This window comes from Ostrinia furnacalis, unplaced genomic scaffold (genome assembly GCF_004193835.3).
Source record: "Ostrinia furnacalis isolate ACB-3 unplaced genomic scaffold, ASM419383v2 OfSCF6657, whole genome shotgun sequence".
Classification (NCBI taxonomy): Eukaryota; Metazoa; Arthropoda; class Insecta; order Lepidoptera; family Crambidae; genus Ostrinia; species Ostrinia furnacalis.
Window position 1 is genome coordinate 74,705 of NW_021136896.1, and position 19,765 is coordinate 94,469.

The 19,765-nt window shown below is 33.4% G+C and overlaps 5 protein-coding genes across 8 annotated transcripts in view; 3 read left to right on the top strand and 2 right to left on the bottom strand.

The window, feature by feature from the left end:
• The window catches only part of Gk1 (Glycerol kinase 1), a 127,809-nt gene that overhangs the window by 25,161 nt on the left and 82,883 nt on the right, over positions 1–19,765 (top strand). The window lies entirely within an intron of this gene.
• LOC114362624 (uncharacterized) lies at positions 7,220–11,549 on the bottom strand. The gene is made up of 7 exons (XM_028318094.1): positions 11,283–11,549; positions 11,049–11,197; positions 10,443–10,596; positions 9,584–10,183; positions 8,879–9,169; positions 7,997–8,102; positions 7,220–7,750 (listed from the first exon to the last, which is right to left on the bottom strand). Exons 1-7 carry the CDS (start codon positions 11,332–11,334, stop codon positions 7,591–7,593), a joined length of 1,512 nt encoding a protein of 503 aa, XP_028173895.1. The 5' UTR covers positions 11,335–11,549; the 3' UTR covers positions 7,220–7,590.
• On the top strand, positions 11,754–13,681 carry LOC114362628 (uncharacterized). Its single transcript, XM_028318099.1, has 2 exons — positions 11,754–12,298; positions 12,451–13,681. Exons 1-2 carry the CDS (start codon positions 11,960–11,962, stop codon positions 12,721–12,723), a joined length of 612 nt encoding a protein of 203 aa, XP_028173900.1. The 5' UTR covers positions 11,754–11,959; the 3' UTR covers positions 12,724–13,681.
• Positions 14,723–15,679, bottom strand: Alg14 (ALG14, UDP-N-acetylglucosaminyltransferase subunit). Its single transcript, XM_028318098.1, has one exon. It carries the CDS (start codon positions 15,664–15,666, stop codon positions 15,028–15,030), a length of 639 nt encoding a protein of 212 aa, XP_028173899.1. The 5' UTR covers positions 15,667–15,679; the 3' UTR covers positions 14,723–15,027.
• On the top strand, positions 17,153–19,093 carry LOC114362623 (organic cation transporter protein). Its single transcript, XM_028318093.1, has one exon. The coding sequence runs from the start codon at positions 17,176–17,178 to the stop codon at positions 18,709–18,711; it is 1,536 nt and encodes a 511-aa protein (XP_028173894.1). The 5' UTR covers positions 17,153–17,175; the 3' UTR covers positions 18,712–19,093.

The window sequence follows — 19,765 nt, forward strand, 5'->3', positions numbered from 1 at the left end:
TTGTCAATAAATAAGTAGGATGGAACAAAGGCGCATAATGATGATACCGTATTATTAATTTAACGAGCGAGCTGCATCATTCATATTGTTCACTGCCAGGACTGATTCACACTTTAGGCACCTTTAGGTAATACGAGTATAAGGCTATTTCCACCAAAGCGGAGCGGAGCAGAGAAATGTTTTGAATAACCAAACGATTTCATTTAGATTGAATGAAGTTGACAAGAGCGGAGAAGAGAGGATAATAAGGACATTTTTTTCTATTGCCAGCGAAGCCGAGCTGTGCAGAGCGGAGAGGAGAAGTATTTTGAATAACCAATAAGATTTCAATTGGTTCTTCACACAGATCACAGAAACTAAAGGGAGATGTGACAAGGGTTCGGGGGCCGGTGTCACAGCAATATGCCCAAAAACAGAACACATTGCTACAGACGTCATAATGTAAACAGTTTACATTCCTTGCGTACCAACACATACTGCTCCGCTCCGCTTAGTGAAAACCGGGCCTAAGACCATATTATAATACATTCCGTAGTAAATTGAAGTAACTCTGAGTAATTCAAGCCACATTATGAATTGCTCTTTTGTTAGCTCGTGTAACGGTTATACATCAAACTACTGTTTTAGAACAATCGAGAGACTTAATTGAATATGCTTTACACAGGTATTTGAGAATAATATGTAGGTATTTACCTACTATATGATTTTAAGTTCTCTTTTAAAAGTAGGTAGGTATATCACCTAAAACAGCTATGAAACAAATTACTGTCTCAAACTCAATACAATCGCGAGTCTAATAAATAACTAATTAGGTACCTACATTTTTATGTGTACCCAATATACTATTTTATTTATTTATTTAATTCTTTGTTATGTCTCAACAGCGTGCATTACATGCATCTTGCTTGATTGTGATCCGCTGGGAAGTCTGATAACATTTATTAAACCCATCAATTACCACAATTAACTATTTATACTTATTAACAATAATTTTATACATGATACGAGTTGCTATGTAGATGTAGGTGTAACTACTAATTCTAAAATGTATTTAAAAGCCCTCAGAAATCACAGTTAAACGGTTTGAGTTAGTGCCTAATTAATAATCGGTAAATAAACAAATTATTAGCTGGAATGTCCATCAGTAGTCTTTGTTTTACTTCCAATGTGTTATCTTATTATTCACAGTATTTTGATGAAAACATCCCGCCAACGCGAAGTGATACAACAACATGTGAGTATGACAAAATAATAAATAATTATCATTTAACTGTTATTATCTTTATCTTTATTTTATTAACCTCGATCTACTGAAGTCATAGAAGTTCATTTGTCTGAAGACTGAAGTTTCCATATAGATTAGATAGGTACTACATGGAAACTAGACCAAGCAAAAGTCAAATAGGTAGATACTTCGATTGGTTACTCGACTAAAGCTAACCATAATCCAAATTATTATCTACTATCGAAGTAACTTACCACATTTAAGATTCGACTTCTAGTCAACCTAGTCGAAAGTCCGATACCTACTAAGCTATTTAACTGTCGCAAACCAACCTACATCCTGTATAATGAAATAATCAAATAATGTAATGTTGACTTTTAGATAAACTAAATATTGCATAACAGCGAGTAATGTATTGTCCTAAAGTAAAAAAAATAGAAATACCTAAGTAGTCCAAAATATTCTCAAATAGGTTGCTTACATTTGTTTTAACCCTTTAGAGCTAAGTTATTGTTATTATCTTCTTTCTTTCATTATCAAGTTTAATTTAAATTAGGTTACTCAATGATTATGATGGGAACTGTTTCTCAGTTAATAAACGTAAGTCCTTCATGCAGTTGATGCAGTTTAGCGTATGTACCTACCATAAGGTATAAATAACCTTTTGTTCGTGATTCGTGAATTATGCAGGAACCTACGACAGTCTTAATATCGATATACTTTGTAATGTTACCTATCAATGCCGACATAGTCAATGAACTGTTATCACAAACTCATGACCTATCACGCAAAAAATAACAATTCTACTGTCTCGCTATCGAGCCACCTCGGACACTCATTCGACTGTATTTTGAATATGTATTTACTTAAATACCAAAATGGTTTTTCCCGTTTCAGCAACATTTTCATTGATGCTCTGCTTCTATTGGTAGTAGCGTGATACTTAGTACATAGAGTCTTTTTGCTTTCATCGTTAAACGAGCTAAGTATTTAACACAAAAATAAATTTTCAAATCGGACCATTAATTAGCGCATTCAACCTAACAAACTCCTCAGCTTTATAATATTAGTAATAGATATGTCACAGTCTACTACTATTCCTAGCTTCAAAATTAATCCGCGTGTAAGAAAGCCAATAATGATGTCACCGTTATAGTTTCCACTCAAATGTCAAGAAAAACGAAGAAAAAGTTGTGCCAATACAGAAAATTACCCACAATAACCGTTCCTATTAGTTCCCAACAATGGCAAGTGGTGAAAAGAAGTAGCATTGCGGCCTCAAATGAACCATTGTGTGGAGTTTGAAAGCCGTGTATTGAGTCCGGTGATTTAAGATTAAATTCCTTTCTTACAGCCCAAATCGGTTCAGCTTATGATTGGTTAACACGTCATATACTCGTACCTACTCATTTAGAACACTTACTTTTATTATTTGAAAATCGCTATTACTTGAATCGCCAGTTTCTTTGCTAAAGGTTTCATCTTTTTATCCGTCTTTGACTTAGGTCTATTATCTTCATAAAATTGATTTTATCTACGAACTCCTTGTCACATAGAGTAGATTTCTTCAGTTTTCACATTATCGGCATCATCACTTTTCATCAGGTGGTGGATACGGCCAAGAGTATCCTCGTTATGGATAAAAAATATTTTGATCTTATGAAGAGCTTTGTACATAAACAACGTCAAATAGTTTCAGACAGCTGGCGTTAGACATAAGCTTATTTATTAATAACTGCTTTTTTATTTTGAGCTATAAATTGAAGCACCAAAGAACGTTAACCAAAACGTGCAGCCCGATTTGCTGTCAACTGTACTTACAATGAGCGCAACTGCACTAAAGTGTCCTATAAATATTGCATACTTTTCCCGAGAGACGCATTACCCAGTAAATCCCGCAAAAGCTTCATTAAAGATCGAAAGGGAGCCATTTAAAACAGTACTCATGCATTCGCTACACATTAAAGCGACTTAACTCGGCGGGCACTTAAAATGCCTAGACCGCGCTTAACGAGTTAAAATTTTAATGAAATGCGAAAAACGAATACTTTTAATGTCAGAGTTGGCTTTGCAGGGGTTAAATAAGCGGCGTAACTTTTCCCGTTTTGACGAGCCCTAAAGAAATGTTTCTAATGGTACTTTTTATTGTAGGTATACATGCTTTTGTGTAACGATTTGCTAAAAAATATTATTTGTTAAATAATCATTGATGAATAAAACAAAATTTAGAAAGATATTAATTATTAGGATTCAATTTTTTTTTTAAGTTTTGTCTATTTCCAGTGTTGATCAATTTACAGGTAAGTAAATTAACCAGTGTAATTACCTACTTAAAGATCAATCTTAAAACGTAGCTGTAAATTACTTCGGAAGTAAATACGAGTATGTAATAGGTTTTGTATAAGATTACGTAGTTGAGACAATAAACTTTAACCAGATGTGGAATTGTGTAAAGCAATTGTAATCATTTGACAGTTCATAACGTACGATTATTCTGTCAAACGCTTTGTTTAACTGACTTTATCTTGTGCTTTATCGTACGTTATGAACTGTCAAATGATTACGATTGCTTTACACAATTCCACCTCAGATCTTTTTAATCGTGTTTACATAGTCTTTAGAAGTATCTGTCACGTAATACTGGGAAAAAATACGCAGTAAATGCTATCATTGTTGTTTTAAGTTACCCTTGTGTTGCTCATTGCCCAGCAAAATACTTCACAATCCAGTCTTTTAAGAGTAGATTAGGTACATAAAAAGAAAAAGAAAATTAAAATATAAATATAAAAATATGTGAAACTCTCGTAAAAGGTTCACCTGTGTTAGGAAAAATGCCAACAGTTTGAAAATAAAAGATAATTTGACTGGTGTATAACATTTTACTGTAACTATAATTAAATTTTCAACTGTACTTCACAAGTGTGTAGCCTTCAATTATAATCCCTCTTTTGAAGTACAGCAATACGAAATAATACTTACAAATCATATACAAACTAATATGTATTATAATTCTAAGATATCACAAAACATGACTTACCACTTTTGATTTTATACATTTTGAGGGTTTGACAGTTTTTTCATTGTTTATTAATCTAAATTGTTTCGATTGTCGATTGTCCGTTAAAAATATGTCATAAATTAAATGTGAATGAATGTTCTTAAATGATACTTATAGGAGGATACTACCAGACAGTTAACCTGTAAATCCCGATCCTATAGCCTATCTGCATAAGGTTTGGATTCGTGTGCTTACTAAACTAATCAGTTAACGAAATACCTACCTCTTGCGTACGAACATGCTCACGCAACGAATTTTCGCAAAATAATAGTTTCGGTCAGTATCCTCCATGTTACAATTGATTAAGGTTCATATTCTATTAATTTTAACTGAAAACTTAAAGAAAATTACATAGCAATAAAACTGTGATTTCATTTAAATGCTACACTCTATTAATATGAATTTACTGAAACTTACTATAATTTGCTTAGTGTGATAATGATAATATAATAGCAAGCACTAAAACTTAAAGTATAACATGTTCTGTATTTAATTACCGAAACAAATCCATTAACATTAGATGGCATAATATATTAAATGATATGAACATCTCTAAACTATATCTATCAGACTATCACATTACACATAACTATGAATAAATAAAAACATATTTTTTTAAAGCGAGCAATGTTATATTTTCTAAATTAGGAGGACTATCTGCGAGGACATTTATATTGTTATTCAAATGTAAAAAATGAACCTATTTTTAAGTATTTTCCCTCAAGCAGTCAAGAGAGTATATTAAATTTTATTGTATTAAGGTCCAAAAACAATGAATTTTTTTAAAGTTTTTTATCCGATTAAGGGTTAAAGAAATATGATGATCAATTACATACAAATTAATATCACGATTTATGAATACATAGTAGAATTTATTTGTAATATACGGTATAGCACCTAAAAACAAAAATAAAATTAATTTTGAGCGCGGCACACTTTCCACAGATAAAAATAAGGCTTTTTTGGCACAGTAATGACAGTAAAAATTACAACAATAATGGTTTATTATGGAAAAAAGGATTATTGAAACTTGAGACTTCATTCATTCAAATAAAGAAATAATACTCGTAATTACGCCAGCGATTTTATGACAAATGTCAATCACAAATTATCTACTATATAAAGATAAGTCGGGTTTTCCTCCCTGACGCTATAACTCCAGAACGCACGAACCGATTTCCACGGTTTTGCATTCGTTGGAAAGGTCTCGGGCTCCGTGAGGTTTATAGCAAAGAAAATTCGGGAAAAGGGGGTAAAACAGGATCCACGCGTACGAAGTCGCGGGCGGCCGCTAGTTATTTATAAAATAAATAATTAGGTATAAATAAATACTGTAATAGGTTAATTTAAAGTTCCTTTTTTATTTCGAAGTTATAATTCTTAAAAGAAACACAATCCGGTGGAAACGATTTAGTAATTGACTGGCAGATTGCTATGCTTAATTAATATTTTTTTCTTTTTCTGGTGATCACATTTTATTTATACGCTGCCAGAATTTTATAGAGATAAAATAATAATATATACTTGAGATCTTAATAAAAACTTCCATAGATCGTGAATTTTGTCTTTTCAGTAGTTAAAAATGAAACTACATTTTAAACTACATCTCAACAAACCTAGTAATAATAACAATAAGCAAAATGCATTATTTCCAATTACTTAAAATAATATTAAATAACGGAATGAATTATTAATTATTACTTCGCACTTAAACAGAAATCATAATAAATTTGCCCTTTATGATTATTATAATTAAATAGTGTTTGTCAAAAAATATCCTATTTCAACCACAATCACTAGCTAAACTTAACAACACAATACAATTAGTAAGTATAATTATTCAGTTAATGTCCGATAGTTTGAGAAATATGAACCAAACGATGTTTAATTGTTTCGTAACAGATACTAACAGTTGGTTTATAATTAGATAATCATTAATTAGTTTACCGAGAAGATAATTAGATGTGTTCAACAAATAAGTTACGGTACGGTTTCCAGCAATGTTCATGAAAACAATATGTTAATTAAATGCTTTACTATCCTTTGTCTGACATTTGAAGTTTCTAAATAAGCGGACCATCATATTTTACTTACAAATGGAGCTTAAATGGAACTCAAATGGTTTAACGAATCTATCAGAATATTCTGGTGGTTTAAATGCTACAATATTTTCAAGTTTATTAGGATGATATAAAGTTTTATGCACAATGATTCGAGTTAGGATATTTTGGAAACCATACACGATTTGAAAACTGTTTATACACTAAAAACAATTAAAATAAATTTAAAAACTGCAGTAACAGTTATCAAGTGCTCTGAAGATCTAACAAATTCTGATAACAAAATAAAATTCAAATCGAATTTCATCTTATTAGTTGATAAGAGCTATTTAAAGTTGTGCCATTTGAAATACAAAACAAACCAAAATAACTATATTGAACGATTCGCCGAAAAAAACCATGCAATTGTAAAGAAACGAAATAAGACAGATCGACGTGGTAACGTTGGACGAATACCAATATTCTACGTCTATTTCAGATAATATTTTATTCGTTAAACTAATATTTATGTCAAAACACAATGGCAATGCATGCATTGAAAAGTACATTTTTGTAAGACTAGTTTTTGTTTTGTCGCTTGAAAAATTAATAACGACAAAATATAGACGTCATTATACAATAAATTATAATACATATAATATAATTAGTAAATATGATTTATACAAATTGATTTTTATTACAGCAATATACAGGGTGTTAGGTAAATGGGTATATGAGCCGACACTAGCCCATGTTAACATGGGCATATAAATGGTATGGTGAAGTCAGAAATTTGATATCATTTTATTTTTTTAAATTTTCATACAAAATAAATTTTATAAAATCCGATTTGTATGAAAAATAAAATAATTAAAATTAAGATATCAATTTTCTGACTTCACCATACCATTTATATGACCATGTTAACATGGGCTAGTGTCGGCTCATATACCCATTTACCTAACACCCTGTAAAGACCTATCTAATAAGTTGGATCGGACTGTATGCATAATTCCAAGAAGCTTATAATACACCCCAAAGCATTTTACAGAATTGCATAATAATAATAATAAAAAAACAACACAAATTCCAACATGGATTCACATGTGTTGGATTGTAATGATTAAGTAGCTGCAGTTTTTGAGTGACGTTCTATGATACGTGCCTAAGTTAACTTAAGACAGTTTTTTGGCCTGCACTCCACCCAAAGGTCACTTAATATGACATGACGGCTCTCCAGTCATTGAGGCTATCAGCTCACTCCCAGTTTATGTCATGGAGTCGTACCTTGTATTTGTGACGATGGGATCTGTGTCGTCTTGCCTGAAGTTCAAGGCATTTCTGAAGCTGTCTCTGAGCCGTTCCGAGAATGTCTTGTAGTCTAAATGCGCCTGGCCGAAATCGAAGTCGGCGACCTCAATCGTGTACCTGTAAAAAAGTAAAAGTTATTTTGTAGCTTTTTTTTTAATTATGGCTTCATGCAGTTTGCACATTCAGCCAGTGTCGAGTACCTAATTTATAATAAATCAATTCTTATTATGTAAGCGGCCATTGATCCGGAATTGCTTAATTTTTTACAAGCACGCTGATTTGTTACTGCATATTCGTACTTCATTGTTGCAAATTACTTCTTGCAAAAATGTATATTAACAGAGATATTTTTTATTTACATACCTCGAACGGTGCTGATAATACGCCATTCCAAACACCACCAGGATAACAGCGAGTAGGCAGAACACCACAGGCACCACGATCACGGATAACTGAGCGTGCACCTTCGCTGTAAAATAGTAGAAATAAAAGGTAAATAGAGGTACAAGAAATAGAGGTATGGGAAATAGAGGTAGAAATTCACAGGTCTCTCATTTATTATTCTTAGAAAGTAACCTTAAATGGAGAATACTTGTGACAATCAAGACGGTTGGCGGCGTAAGTAAAAAATAAAGTAATGGACACCCAATCTTTGGACATCTAAAGCAGATGCAGCAGACCACGCGTGGCTTGAGCTCGTTTTATTTGAGTCCCATAATATTTATTTTCAACTAGCGACTCATCTCCGTTTCGCTTGTTATAAATAGTAGTCCTATTTTTTAGTATTGTGGTAAGGTCTGTGAAGAAGTCTTATACAGAAGCTCAAAGTTGCACAGCGTGCTATGGAGAGAGCTATGCTTGGTGTTTCTTTGCGAGATCGAATCAGAAATGAGGAAATCCGTAAACGAACTAAAGTCGCTGACATAGCCCGACGGATTAGCAAGCTGAAGTGGCAATGGGCAGGGCACGTAGTACGCAGAACTGACGGCCGATGGGACAGCAAGGTTCTGGAATGGAGGCCGCGTACCGGAAAACGCAGCGTGGGACGTCCACCTACAAGGTGGACCGACGACATCGTAAAGGTAGCAGGGAAGCGCTGGATGCAGGCCGCTACCAATCGATCAACGTGGAAAGCATTAGGGGAGGCCTATGTTCAGCAGTGGACGTCCTATGGCTGAAATGATGGTGATGATGATGAAGGTCTATGAATTAAATAAGTAACAACAATCAAAATGCTTAACAAACCTTTGTAAATATTTATAGTAGCTCTCTGGACAGCTTTAGTGACTTCGTTCTCTATGATCACCACAACTGTATGCTGGTCACTGCCCGAGAAGTAATGGATGATGGAAAAGTTGTTCGCTATCGTCCTGGCTTTGGCTGTACAGGTCTCGTTCCCAGTGATATTGTACTGGCCCTGCTTGTACTGTACACAGTAGTCGAAGGGCGGACTGCCTGTGTACTTTATCTGAAGGTGCAATAGCTCGCCACGCTGCAGCCAATTCAGTCCGGTAATGTTGATCGTGGAAACTGGAGCTGGAATGGAAATGTGCATCTTTTTCAAACTCAAGTCAGTTTTTGTTGATTAATTTTGTTTATTTAACAAAAAAACTGTTTTACAAATTAATAAGGGGAGTCCAAAATTATTACAGCAATATGCCATGGTAAATTCTAGAACATTAGATTTCCCATGCCTTGCATTTACATTATAACATAACAATAAATAATTATCAACATTTAACTACAATTAAAAGTTCATAAATCATTAGTTCACTTTTTGTTATCAGGTAGGTGACTCGTGATTAGTCGTGATTCACCCATAGATTAAATTATAGGTACTCCCAACCCACACTGTACCGATTAAAAACAACAAAAAAAACCATTTAGTATTTTAATCAACTAGGTCATCACAATTCTTTACCTTAAGCAATTATTTAAAAGTTTGCTCACCTCTAACGCTCAACGTTTCCTGATAATGTCCGTAAACATTTTTTTCGCTTATGGGCACAAAACTAGTGTTGTAGCAAATGAAATCTAGGGGGGCACTTTTCTGCTTTGCAGTGTGATTTGATACACTACGCTTTGATCTTTGGACAGCTAGAGTGTCATTTAATATTTGCTTCTCAGTAGATGTTGGAAGCTGTATCGTTGATGTTGATATTTTAGGTGCTTCTGTTGACTTTGGTGGTTTAGGAGTTGTAGTAGTCGTAGTGGTAGTAGTAGTAGTAGTAGTAGTTGTTGTAGTAGTCGTTGTCGTAGTCGTTGTCGTTATCGGCGGCAGTGGCTCATTATCAGCAACAACCAACGCTTCTATGTAATGATCAGACATTGCATCGTTGTATGTCAGGTTCAATTTAAAGTCCGTAGTCTGGTCTACGTACATACAATCTTTAAACCAGTATGTGACCACTCTCGATGCATTTTCTTTCAGAAACTCCAGCTCATTATCAGGCAAGACAACATAATGAGTCACTGTCTGGTTTACGGACACAAAATGGCTCTGAAGAGTTGAATTATTTTGATTCAGTATCAAATTTCCATTCAGTGCATCTGTAACAATGTAATTAAACATTACATTATTAAGATAGCTTTAAAATATGTATAGCATTTGGAAAATTAACATAAAAATTAGCATGCAATATCCATGTATCAGTGGAAAACCCAAATAAACATGTCATGTATAAGAAGATGCTACCAATATCTTTCTAGATTCATTAGTAAAAACCAGAGTTCGAAAGGATAATAATAATTATCAATGATAACTATCAAGAATTTCGATCATTTCGAACCCTGGTAAAACAACATTTACCTGTTAATTTAAATGTAGAAGATGCTACATTATCCCGTATCCAAAAGCCGAAGTAGCTTCTCATCAACTCCACAGTGGCAGTGTATTCTCCAGCCTCATACAAACTCCGTGGGTACTCCACAGTCCAGTTTATTTTGTCCGTTGAATTCTCAAACTGAAATAAATATGTATGAAATCTGTAAGCGCTATTGTACAGGATTTTCAAGTAATTAATTAGGTCATTAGTAACATAATTAAAAAATCTAGGTCATTAGTAAAATAATGTGAAACAATAGTGTGTATGATGCAGCATTTCATTTATTAACACAAAAATACCATGCATTTCTAGAAACACAACATTCACACCAAAGTAGAACTTCAAAACATTTTGTCAAGTCAGAATCTGCTCAGAAAACTTCTGGCACTTACATTGTGTACTCTTTATGCTATGTAATAAGAAAAGAAAAGGATTATAGAGTATAAGCTAAGTATAAGCATTATGTAGTAAGTATTGCTGTGCTGCAAAGAAATGCAACCAGCATCCTCCCCTCTTTGCCTCGCGAACACGCATTTATTTTTGAGTAAAATTAGTTTTTGTTTAATGTCAAAAATACTATAAAACCTCACCGTTTTTATGTGTTGCGGCTGTGCATTATCAGTAAAAACAAATTTTATATTTTCATCAGTGAAATCTGGAACTGTCGCAGTAAATGTTATTTTGGAACCACGTACAGCTGGGCCATTGTTGGTCAAAAACAGTTGCAATGGATACACTCCTAGAAAATAAAATACGATATTATCTTCCAATGGAAAACATTGGGTACTTAATTATGTATGTGATAAGGCAATAAAAATACTTACCATTTGCCAGAAATGCCAAAACAAATAACACGATTCTAAAATAATGGGCCATATTAGCGTGCGAAGAATTCGAAAATGTATTTCACTGTTACAAGAAAATTTCAACTCTATATAAATGTTTATGGGAAAAAGATATTAGATGCGTTCTTTCGTTATTTGTAACGTAATTTGTATAGTTTTTGCGTCGTCACTTATTCAATGGTGCTTTAGAAATGGCTTTTTTTCCTCTGCTTTTAATTTTATTGTTGACATTTGCATGACACAAATTGACACCATTGACACTTGACTTTATATTTTTTCCATTCGTTCCTTCAATCAATCGGCTAAGGTCGGACAGGGAACATACTGCCTAACCATAAGTAGTAGCTCATTGTAGAGGTCCATGCTCACTGCGTCATTGCTCATTGACTTGTTAATTATAGGTCAATTTGATGTCTGTGCATTTTATTATGTCAACTGTCACAAAAAATGTCAAGCTGTCAATTTTTTGAGAAGCAAACAGCAAACTTGCCAATCTGGTATTTTTTTTTTCAGTAAACTTGTTTTTCTGTTGTGTTGTGTTTGCTATTATACTTTCCAAATCTATAAATCGTCAATTTCAAGTGGTTAATTCCTAGGAACACCACCTAGTCGTATGATGTTTTGAAGTGTTAGATTTGTGCTAAATTAATTTGAAGATGGCTACCACCTTGTTTGATAGTCCCTTCATTCGACAACAATTGCATCGCTTGCGGCGGACTGATTTCGACCTCGATGAGGATCAAAGATTTGGTCGATGTGACTGCACAAGTTATTCCTACTTTGTGCTATCCATGGTACTATTTTCTGTAGGAACTGTCATTACCGTGCTCGCCTTGGGCGATGCCGATGGTTACATATTACACAATTTGGGACACATGTGGCTCGTTGGACCAATATTTATATGCTCTGGAATGATGGTTGCTGTGAAAAGCATGCTATATTTGCGAAGGAAAAGTGTAATCCAAATGCTCCTTCATCGACGCGAATTGATTCGTGTGAGTAACATATTTTTAAACATGTTTTTATTGCGACAGAAACTGTGGTTTCGTAGTATTTGAATTAAAACATCTAGTAGATAGTTTATACTAGAGCATGGTAATTATTTTGTTGTGTCCCTCCTTTTGAAACATCTATTATTATTTCACAGGACATGGCAATAGTGCAGGCTGAGCAAGCATACAGTGGACAAGTGCCTCGGACAGCATCCAATGCAACTCTACCTCCCTCTTATGATGCCTTATTAGCCAACGCGGCTACCAGCAAGCCTCAGCCGTCAAGCACTGAACCGCCTCCGCCCACTTACGATGAAGCCATGTACCTTATCGGTGATGACAAGTTTCAGGTTTCTAAAAATGATGACAGTGCCAAACAGGAGTCCAGCAACCAGTCAGTAGACAGTGCTGATAGCAGCAAACCTTAGGACCGATAAACCTTACATGTTTATTACTAGATATTTAAGAGTAAACTTAATTCTTCCTGTTTGTACTTATAATTTTATTCATAGTCACTATACATATTGTATTCTCTAATGTGCCTAAAATTTGAATTAGCAATGTTGTTGTTATATTTTATGTGAATTATGTGAGTAAAATTCCATTTCACTAAGAGCAATTTACAAGGAAGAATGCTACTTAGGCCTAATTCAAAAATAAAACAATGAAAAATTCTTGAAAATGTATACCTTGAAGTAGTATTTTCCTTGTAATTAAGAATAAAATGTTATTGGTTCTTGGTGGATGCTTGAAGGAAGTCTGAACTTAATTCTAATTAAGGAAAATATACCAACAAATGTGAAAGCTTTGTTAAAACATTAATATGTATGTTTCACAAGGAAAACCTATATTTACTACTAATAAGTTGTATTATTTAGACATTGAAGTTTATATTCATGATGTAAGTATATCTTTTTATAGAACCAAGATATTGCGAAATTTTATATGCTGTATTTTTCTATGTGAATTATCATTGTGAATTTATTATAGTAAAACATCTGTGCCTGTAATGTTGAATGAAGCTTATGGTTGTGTCCTTATATGGAATGCAAAATGCAATCTTGTTCATAGTAGTGCTAAATTACTTCTGCTGGGTGTTAACAGAAACCAGTGTTATGAATATAATGGATTATGATCTAGAAAACTAGGGAGAATACTATTTATTTGAGATAGGTGTTACTCCACTATTTGCTTTAAGTTTTTTATTATTAAGGATACTGATGAAGTCTCATTACATAGATTTTTCATAAGATGCCTCTCCAAAATTGTTAAATGTTGGAAAGACTGATGCATTTACCGTGAATGTATGATTAAATATGAAATGTTAGTCATTAACAAAGCTATGTATACAGGGTGAAGATTTAAAGAGGAACTACATTTACATTACAAGGGTTGCATGAACTAAAATTTCGAATTGACACTTTTGTCTCACCCAACATCAACAATTTCATTACACATATTATAAAAAGAATTTTCCTTTAGCTCCCATTAATTTTAAACTGGGAGTTAAGCCAGAGGCATTTTAACTGATGGTCCTTTTTCATTATTTTCCCTGATTATTGATTTTACTGTTTATTAGTCAACCTATTGATCATTGAAGTTCCCTATTGAGATAAGGTTTTACAATGACATTGTAAATTCTCATTTTACATAAAAAATAAAATAATATGTTTGACAAAGTAATAATATTAATTACCTACTTACTATAATTATTTTGCTTATCTCATAGGAGTTTAATGTACTTTAATTGCGCAAAAGTGTACTTAATATAAATCCAATCAAGTGCATTTTAATTAAACATTGTAATAGTAAAGCCTTATAAGACTTAAAAATATTGTGCCTTTATAAAAAAAATTGTCATGTAATTTTGACAAACCTATTATATTATTTAATTAATGATCAAAATAAATTACATACTGATAATAATTGAAAATTATTTTTTCTTAAGATCATGTTGAATGAAATTATTACAATTCTTTTGAAATCAATTTGAACCTGTGTTGTAACTTCTTTTAGGTATTGATACTTATTTTGCAAAGTATTTAAATGTTCCTCAACTTAATTTTGTTAGTTATTGTTTGCGAAAACCTTTGTTTTTATTGTAAACTAGCTTTCCGCCCGCGGCTTCGCGCGCGTGGACCACTGAACCCTATTTTTTTTTTTTTTTTCAAAATAAAATTTAGCCTATGTTACTCGTGGATAATGTAGCTTTCGAATGGTGAAAGAATTTTTAAAAACGGTCCAGTAGTTTTTGAGCCTATTCATTACAACCAAACAAACAAACAAAGTTTTCCTCTTTATAATATTAGTATAGATAAACTTTCTTTCATATGTGCTTATGTATTTTGATGAAAAATGCATTTAATTTTTTTAGCTAATTTTACTAACACTTCCAGAATGAGTTAAATATTTTTCTAACACTGCAAAATATCTGTTGCATCTTTCTAATACATTGTTTGCGTTATAGTTGTTTTTTTTATATAAGAATTACAAAGAAAAGCATAAAGCTATGAATCTATTGTGTATGTATCCAGATCAAATGTGATTTAGAAACAAACATACATTTAGCTCTGTTTAATGGATGTATGTAGCATACAGTCCCAGTGCAGTTACGTCACTAGCACTTCATTTATGATGTATGTTTTTCTCTAATTTTTTCTTAAAATGTTATTATAACCGATCTCCCTGGTATAAATAAAAAAAAACAGTTCTGTGTTGCTATCCTGTATTATTTATGTCAGCCTACCAAAGTATTTAGCTCTAAAACATGAATCCCTTAGCTGTGGCCACTGCACCACAATAATATCTGCAAAGTATTGAAGAATCTTTCCAGTTAGTGATAAAGTTCTTACTCTACAAATACTTTCAATGAAAACAATTCTGCAATTGATGAGGAACAAGCATCTCAACATGAAAGCAACAATACAAATTGGCACACAAGTACCAGGACCATTACAGAATATAATATCAGGTTTAAAATTGTACACAATTGGTATTGCTTGTAAAGTTGAATAAAGTGTGGTGCCAACTGATGACAAATAAGATTGGTTCACATTTCTGCTCCGAGGAATCCTTGTTAATGCATACTGTGTTGTTCCGTGTTCAGACTTGTGTATTTTGACCTCACTGCTGACGTCGTTTTCAGCCAAAATGTACATTCGTGGCTGATATTTCTCATGATCTAAGTTTTTAACAATTCTCAGTAATTCAGTTGTATGTCCACCAGAGCCAATACATAGCACAGTTCGCAGTGAAGATTCACTCTCCAATCTGGACTCGGTTGTAAATATTAGGCAAATTAAATAGATGGCTCTAAGAATGAGAGCCAACAAGGGAGCAAAGAAGAGTAGACAAAGAATCCAGAATTCCATTCTAGCAGCTTTCCTGAAATTAAAACAAAGTACATATTTATTATTTCTGTCTAAAACAAGTAATTTTAACCGTGAAATGCAATTATTTAAAACATAAAACAGGTGCCAAAGTTCTTATAACCCACCGGTGGTGTAAGCTATTTATATGTTATTGTTGAGAGAATTAAATAGATTCTTGAAATTGATAAAGATTCTGAGTTCTCAAACACGATTAATATTAGATTATAGCCATTTGTTTCAATATTTTAAAATTGTTTTGTAAACATTTCTTCAAATTCTCCAAGCATGACAGATTGACACTATTGACAGTGATAGATTCTTCTTCTTCTTTTTTGTTCTTGGCAATACTCGTCGAGGCCGACTTGATTTGTGCCATTTTCATGTGAGTGTGGGACGAGTTAAGAAGAGGGACCAAGTNCATTGTATCTGTGGCTAAACCACTATTATTTTTTATTATGACAGAATATAGGGTGTCCCTGCAAATATGGATAAATGAAACAAAATGTGTGATTGGATTGAATGGATTGATTCTACGGCTTAAATGCCACAACTTTCCCCAAGAGAAGGAAGTTCAAATCTTCCAAAACTAAAATCTCTACACTACATTAATATCATTCCGTTATTATCAGTATTTGTTTTTGCCTGTTAATAAGACCATTAAATTGTTCGCAAAAAGTCATTATGGTCATGGCCATGAAGAATGATGTCTCCTCTTCACGTCACGTTTGTTTGGGGGCTGTTTCTCGAATCTCGAGTGTCAGAATAATTAAGGTTGGCGCATATCATATCAATTCATCACTGTTATATTTTTTTTTTAATCTGGCAACATCTATATCTTTTCAGTGTCTCAATTTATAAAAAAAGAAAAATGATAGCTCTTTCTACCAATGAACGCTTAGCACAGGCACACATGAATCATCGTGATTGGTTTAAAAGCTGTCAAATTGTTCATATTGTTTTGAGTCGACAGATCCTTCTCTTCTTCTTCTTTTTTGTTCTTGGCAATACACGTCGAGGCCGACTTGATTTGTGCCATTTTCATGTGAGTGTGGGACGAGTTAAGAAGAGGGACCAAGTGGGATGGGACTTGGGCTTGGGCTTGGGATANATATAGAACCATTCATAATAACCGGTTATTATTAATAATTTTCAATTTATCACATTAACCGTAACATATACACTACCTACATAACAAAGTAGATTACGAGTGCGAAGGAAAAGTTACGGGTATGATAAAATTTAAGAAGCCTAAATATTTAATTTCTGGTCGAGAATCGAACCCGTTTCAAAACAAAACACACCTCATTATTATTTCTATGACCATCTATACTTTACTTTTCAAAGAAGTAAGGCCGTTCCTGTGTTGTTTTGTTATCTCACAAGCAAAAACTTCTGTTTGTTACATTGCAGCCATTTAAATATCTTCGCGAAGAAGTCGTATTTAAGTAGGTACCTACATTATTTATATCTAAATAAGTAAGCAATGTTTTATTTTAATTCCTGTACCTTATGGGTAATTTTATTATTTTCAGATGCTGGATAGACGGTGTGGATATCAACGACACGACAGCTGCATGGAACTCCTCAAGCATATTAAATGCTATACCAAAGACTGCAGAAGGACAACTTACAAGTTGTTTTATGTACGACGAAAACAATTCTACAGTACAGTGTTCAAAGTTTGTCTTTGATTCCACGTACAGAAGTTCGTCACGCGCCATAGAATGGAATTTGGTCTGTGATCGCAGATGGATGGGGGCTCTAGCACAAACCATTTATATGTTAGGCGTTTTCACCGGAGCCGTTGTTTTAGGAGGCATGGCTGACAAATACGGCAGAAAAAAAATATTCTGTTGGTCGGGAGTCTTACAACTTGTTTTTGGTGTGGTAGTTGCTTTTGTGCCTGAGTATTGGTCTTTCTTAGTTGTTCGATTTTTATATGGAATATTTGGCTCAGCTGGTTCCTATATCACCGGGTTTGTGTTAACCATGGAGTTAATGGGGGCGAGCAAAAGGACAGCCTGTGGCGTTGCTTTTCAAGCAGCATTTGCAGCTGGAATCATGCTCGTAGCCGGCTGGGGAGCTCTTATTGACGATAGGCAGCTATTGCAAGTTATTTACGGGCTACATAGTTTATTGCTAATCCCACATATTTGGATTATGGATGAATCTCCTAGGTGGCTTTGGGCTCAAGGTCGAGCCAAAGAATCAGTTGATATAGTAGCCAAAGCTCTAAAATGTAACAGGTCAGAACATACACTAGATAGAGCGGAATTGGTTTCCATAGGTAAGGTCGAAGTCTCCAAGGGAAATGACACTTCTTCTGCAGGCACATCAGATTTATTCAAGACACCCAATTTACGAAACAAAACATTAAATGTTTGTTTCTGTTGGTTTGCTAACTCAATAGCATATTATGGACTAACATTAAGTACAGGAAAACTTGAGGGTAATCCATACCTAATTACAGCCATCTTAGGATTCGTTGAATTTCCCAGTTATGCAGCGGTTATTTACTTCCTTGATATTTGGGGTAGAAGGCCATTAATAAGTTTAATGATGATCGTTGGTGGAGTAGCGTGCATAGGGGCAACTCTCATTCCTGCGGGAAGTACACTGTCGACTGCAATTGTCATAGCTGGAAAACTATTTATTGCTGGTTCATTTGCTATAATTTATAATTACTCTGCAGAGTTATTCCCCACTGTGATTCGTAATTCTGCATTAGGATTAGGATCTATGTGCGCTAGGCTTTCCGGAGCTTTGACTCCATTGATAACTTTATTAGACTCTTTTAATCCTAAAATTCCTGCAGTAACTTTTGGATTAGTAGCGCTTATATCCGGGTTTTTGTGTCTATTATTGCCAGAAACTAATAATCAACCCATGCCACAGACATTGGAAGACGGAGAGAATTTCGGTTTAGGGGATACGTGCTTCACCACTTGTATGGGTAAGAGAAAGAAAAATAAAACGTATTCAGTGGAAGACAAAGCCGCAGCTGAAGCAATGGTTCCTTTAGAAGGCATGAGTAGAAAAGCCTAACATGAAATATTAAGTTACTTAGATCTTTCAAAATTATCTCAGTTAAAAAATTATTGAATTATTTTTGTGAACAAATATTGAGTTATTGTGATATTGTTGAGTCAATATTATATCAAAATTGTTATAAGTGCTATTATAAGTAAAATGAATGTTTCATAATAAATGTGCCTGCGATGTTTTGTGATAAATTGATACTCTAAGTGCGTATGTAGGTACTAGTTAACATGGTAAGAAACTTGTTTTTAGTCTTTGGCAAGCAGTTTTTTTGTTTGTATCGACGTTTGTTTATATCAAATGTAGAGATACCTATGAAAAGTATAGTTGATAACTCTATTTTGTATATAAAATGTACATAACTATTTACCAAAATAAAATTGATTTATTGACACCTATGTCTTTTGTTCCTGTAATGCGTACTAGGTAATCAAGGAAAAAGCAATTTTGAAACGCAATAATTATATTTATATTTACATTAAACAATGAGAATTTAAATCACAGTGAGATTTAAAAACATCGATAGACGATATTACATGTATGATCATCTAAAGTTTAATAAGATAACAGGAAGTTAACATTGAATTGTATTAGTAACTACTAATAATTAAAGAGATAAGTAATGGGTATAATTTCACAACACATTTTATTTGATTTAATATTTTTTATACATACAAATCTTTTGTTTGGTACGTAGGTTATGTGTTTTTGACAAAATTGGATGCTTGTAAATATAACTAAAAAAGAGCTAGATGCGTCTTGAGTTATGTAGTACATTGTACGTACCTACTACCTAATGTCTGCTTAAAAGTAGTTAGGCACTAATCTACGTGTCGAGAAGAAAACCTTCGCTGAGATCGATAAAAATATCCAAAATATTAAACAAGGGAATTGGGATACTTATAGGTAAGGTAAATACTACCGATACCGACCAAGAAATACTTCGAGGTCAATTAATTTTACTGTATGAAAGTTTTGGATTTTAGATTTGAAGTTACTAAGTAATAACAATAACAAAACAGGTAGGTATAATAACAAAATTTCTAATCCTTTAGTTAAG

What these genes read in the sequence shown, in the direction of transcription:
- LOC114362624 (XM_028318094.1), bottom strand. Translation starts at nt 11,334, where the DNA reads ATGGCCCATTATTTTAGAATCGTGTTATTTGTTTTGGCATTTCTGGCA. An exon ending in TTTGGCATTTCTGGCAAATG is followed by an intron (nt 11,198 to 11,282) that starts GTAAGTATTTTT and finishes TTTATTTTCTAG; the next exon opens with GAGTGTATCCATTGCAACTG. An exon ending in AGCCGCAACACATAAAAACG is followed by an intron (nt 10,597 to 11,048) that starts GTGAGGTTTTAT and finishes TATTTATTTCAG; the next exon opens with TTTGAGAATTCAACGGACAA.
- LOC114362628 (XM_028318099.1), top strand. Translation starts at nt 11,960, where the DNA reads ATGGCTACCACCTTGTTTGATAGTCCCTTCATTCGACAACAATTGCAT. An exon ending in ATCGACGCGAATTGATTCGT is followed by an intron (nt 12,299 to 12,450) that starts GTGAGTAACATA and finishes ATTATTTCACAG; the next exon opens with GACATGGCAATAGTGCAGGC.
- Alg14 (XM_028318098.1), bottom strand. Translation starts at nt 15,666, where the DNA reads ATGGAATTCTGGATTCTTTGTCTACTCTTCTTTGCTCCCTTGTTGGCT.
- LOC114362623 (XM_028318093.1), top strand. Translation starts at nt 17,176, where the DNA reads ATGGGTAATTTTATTATTTTCAGATGCTGGATAGACGGTGTGGATATC.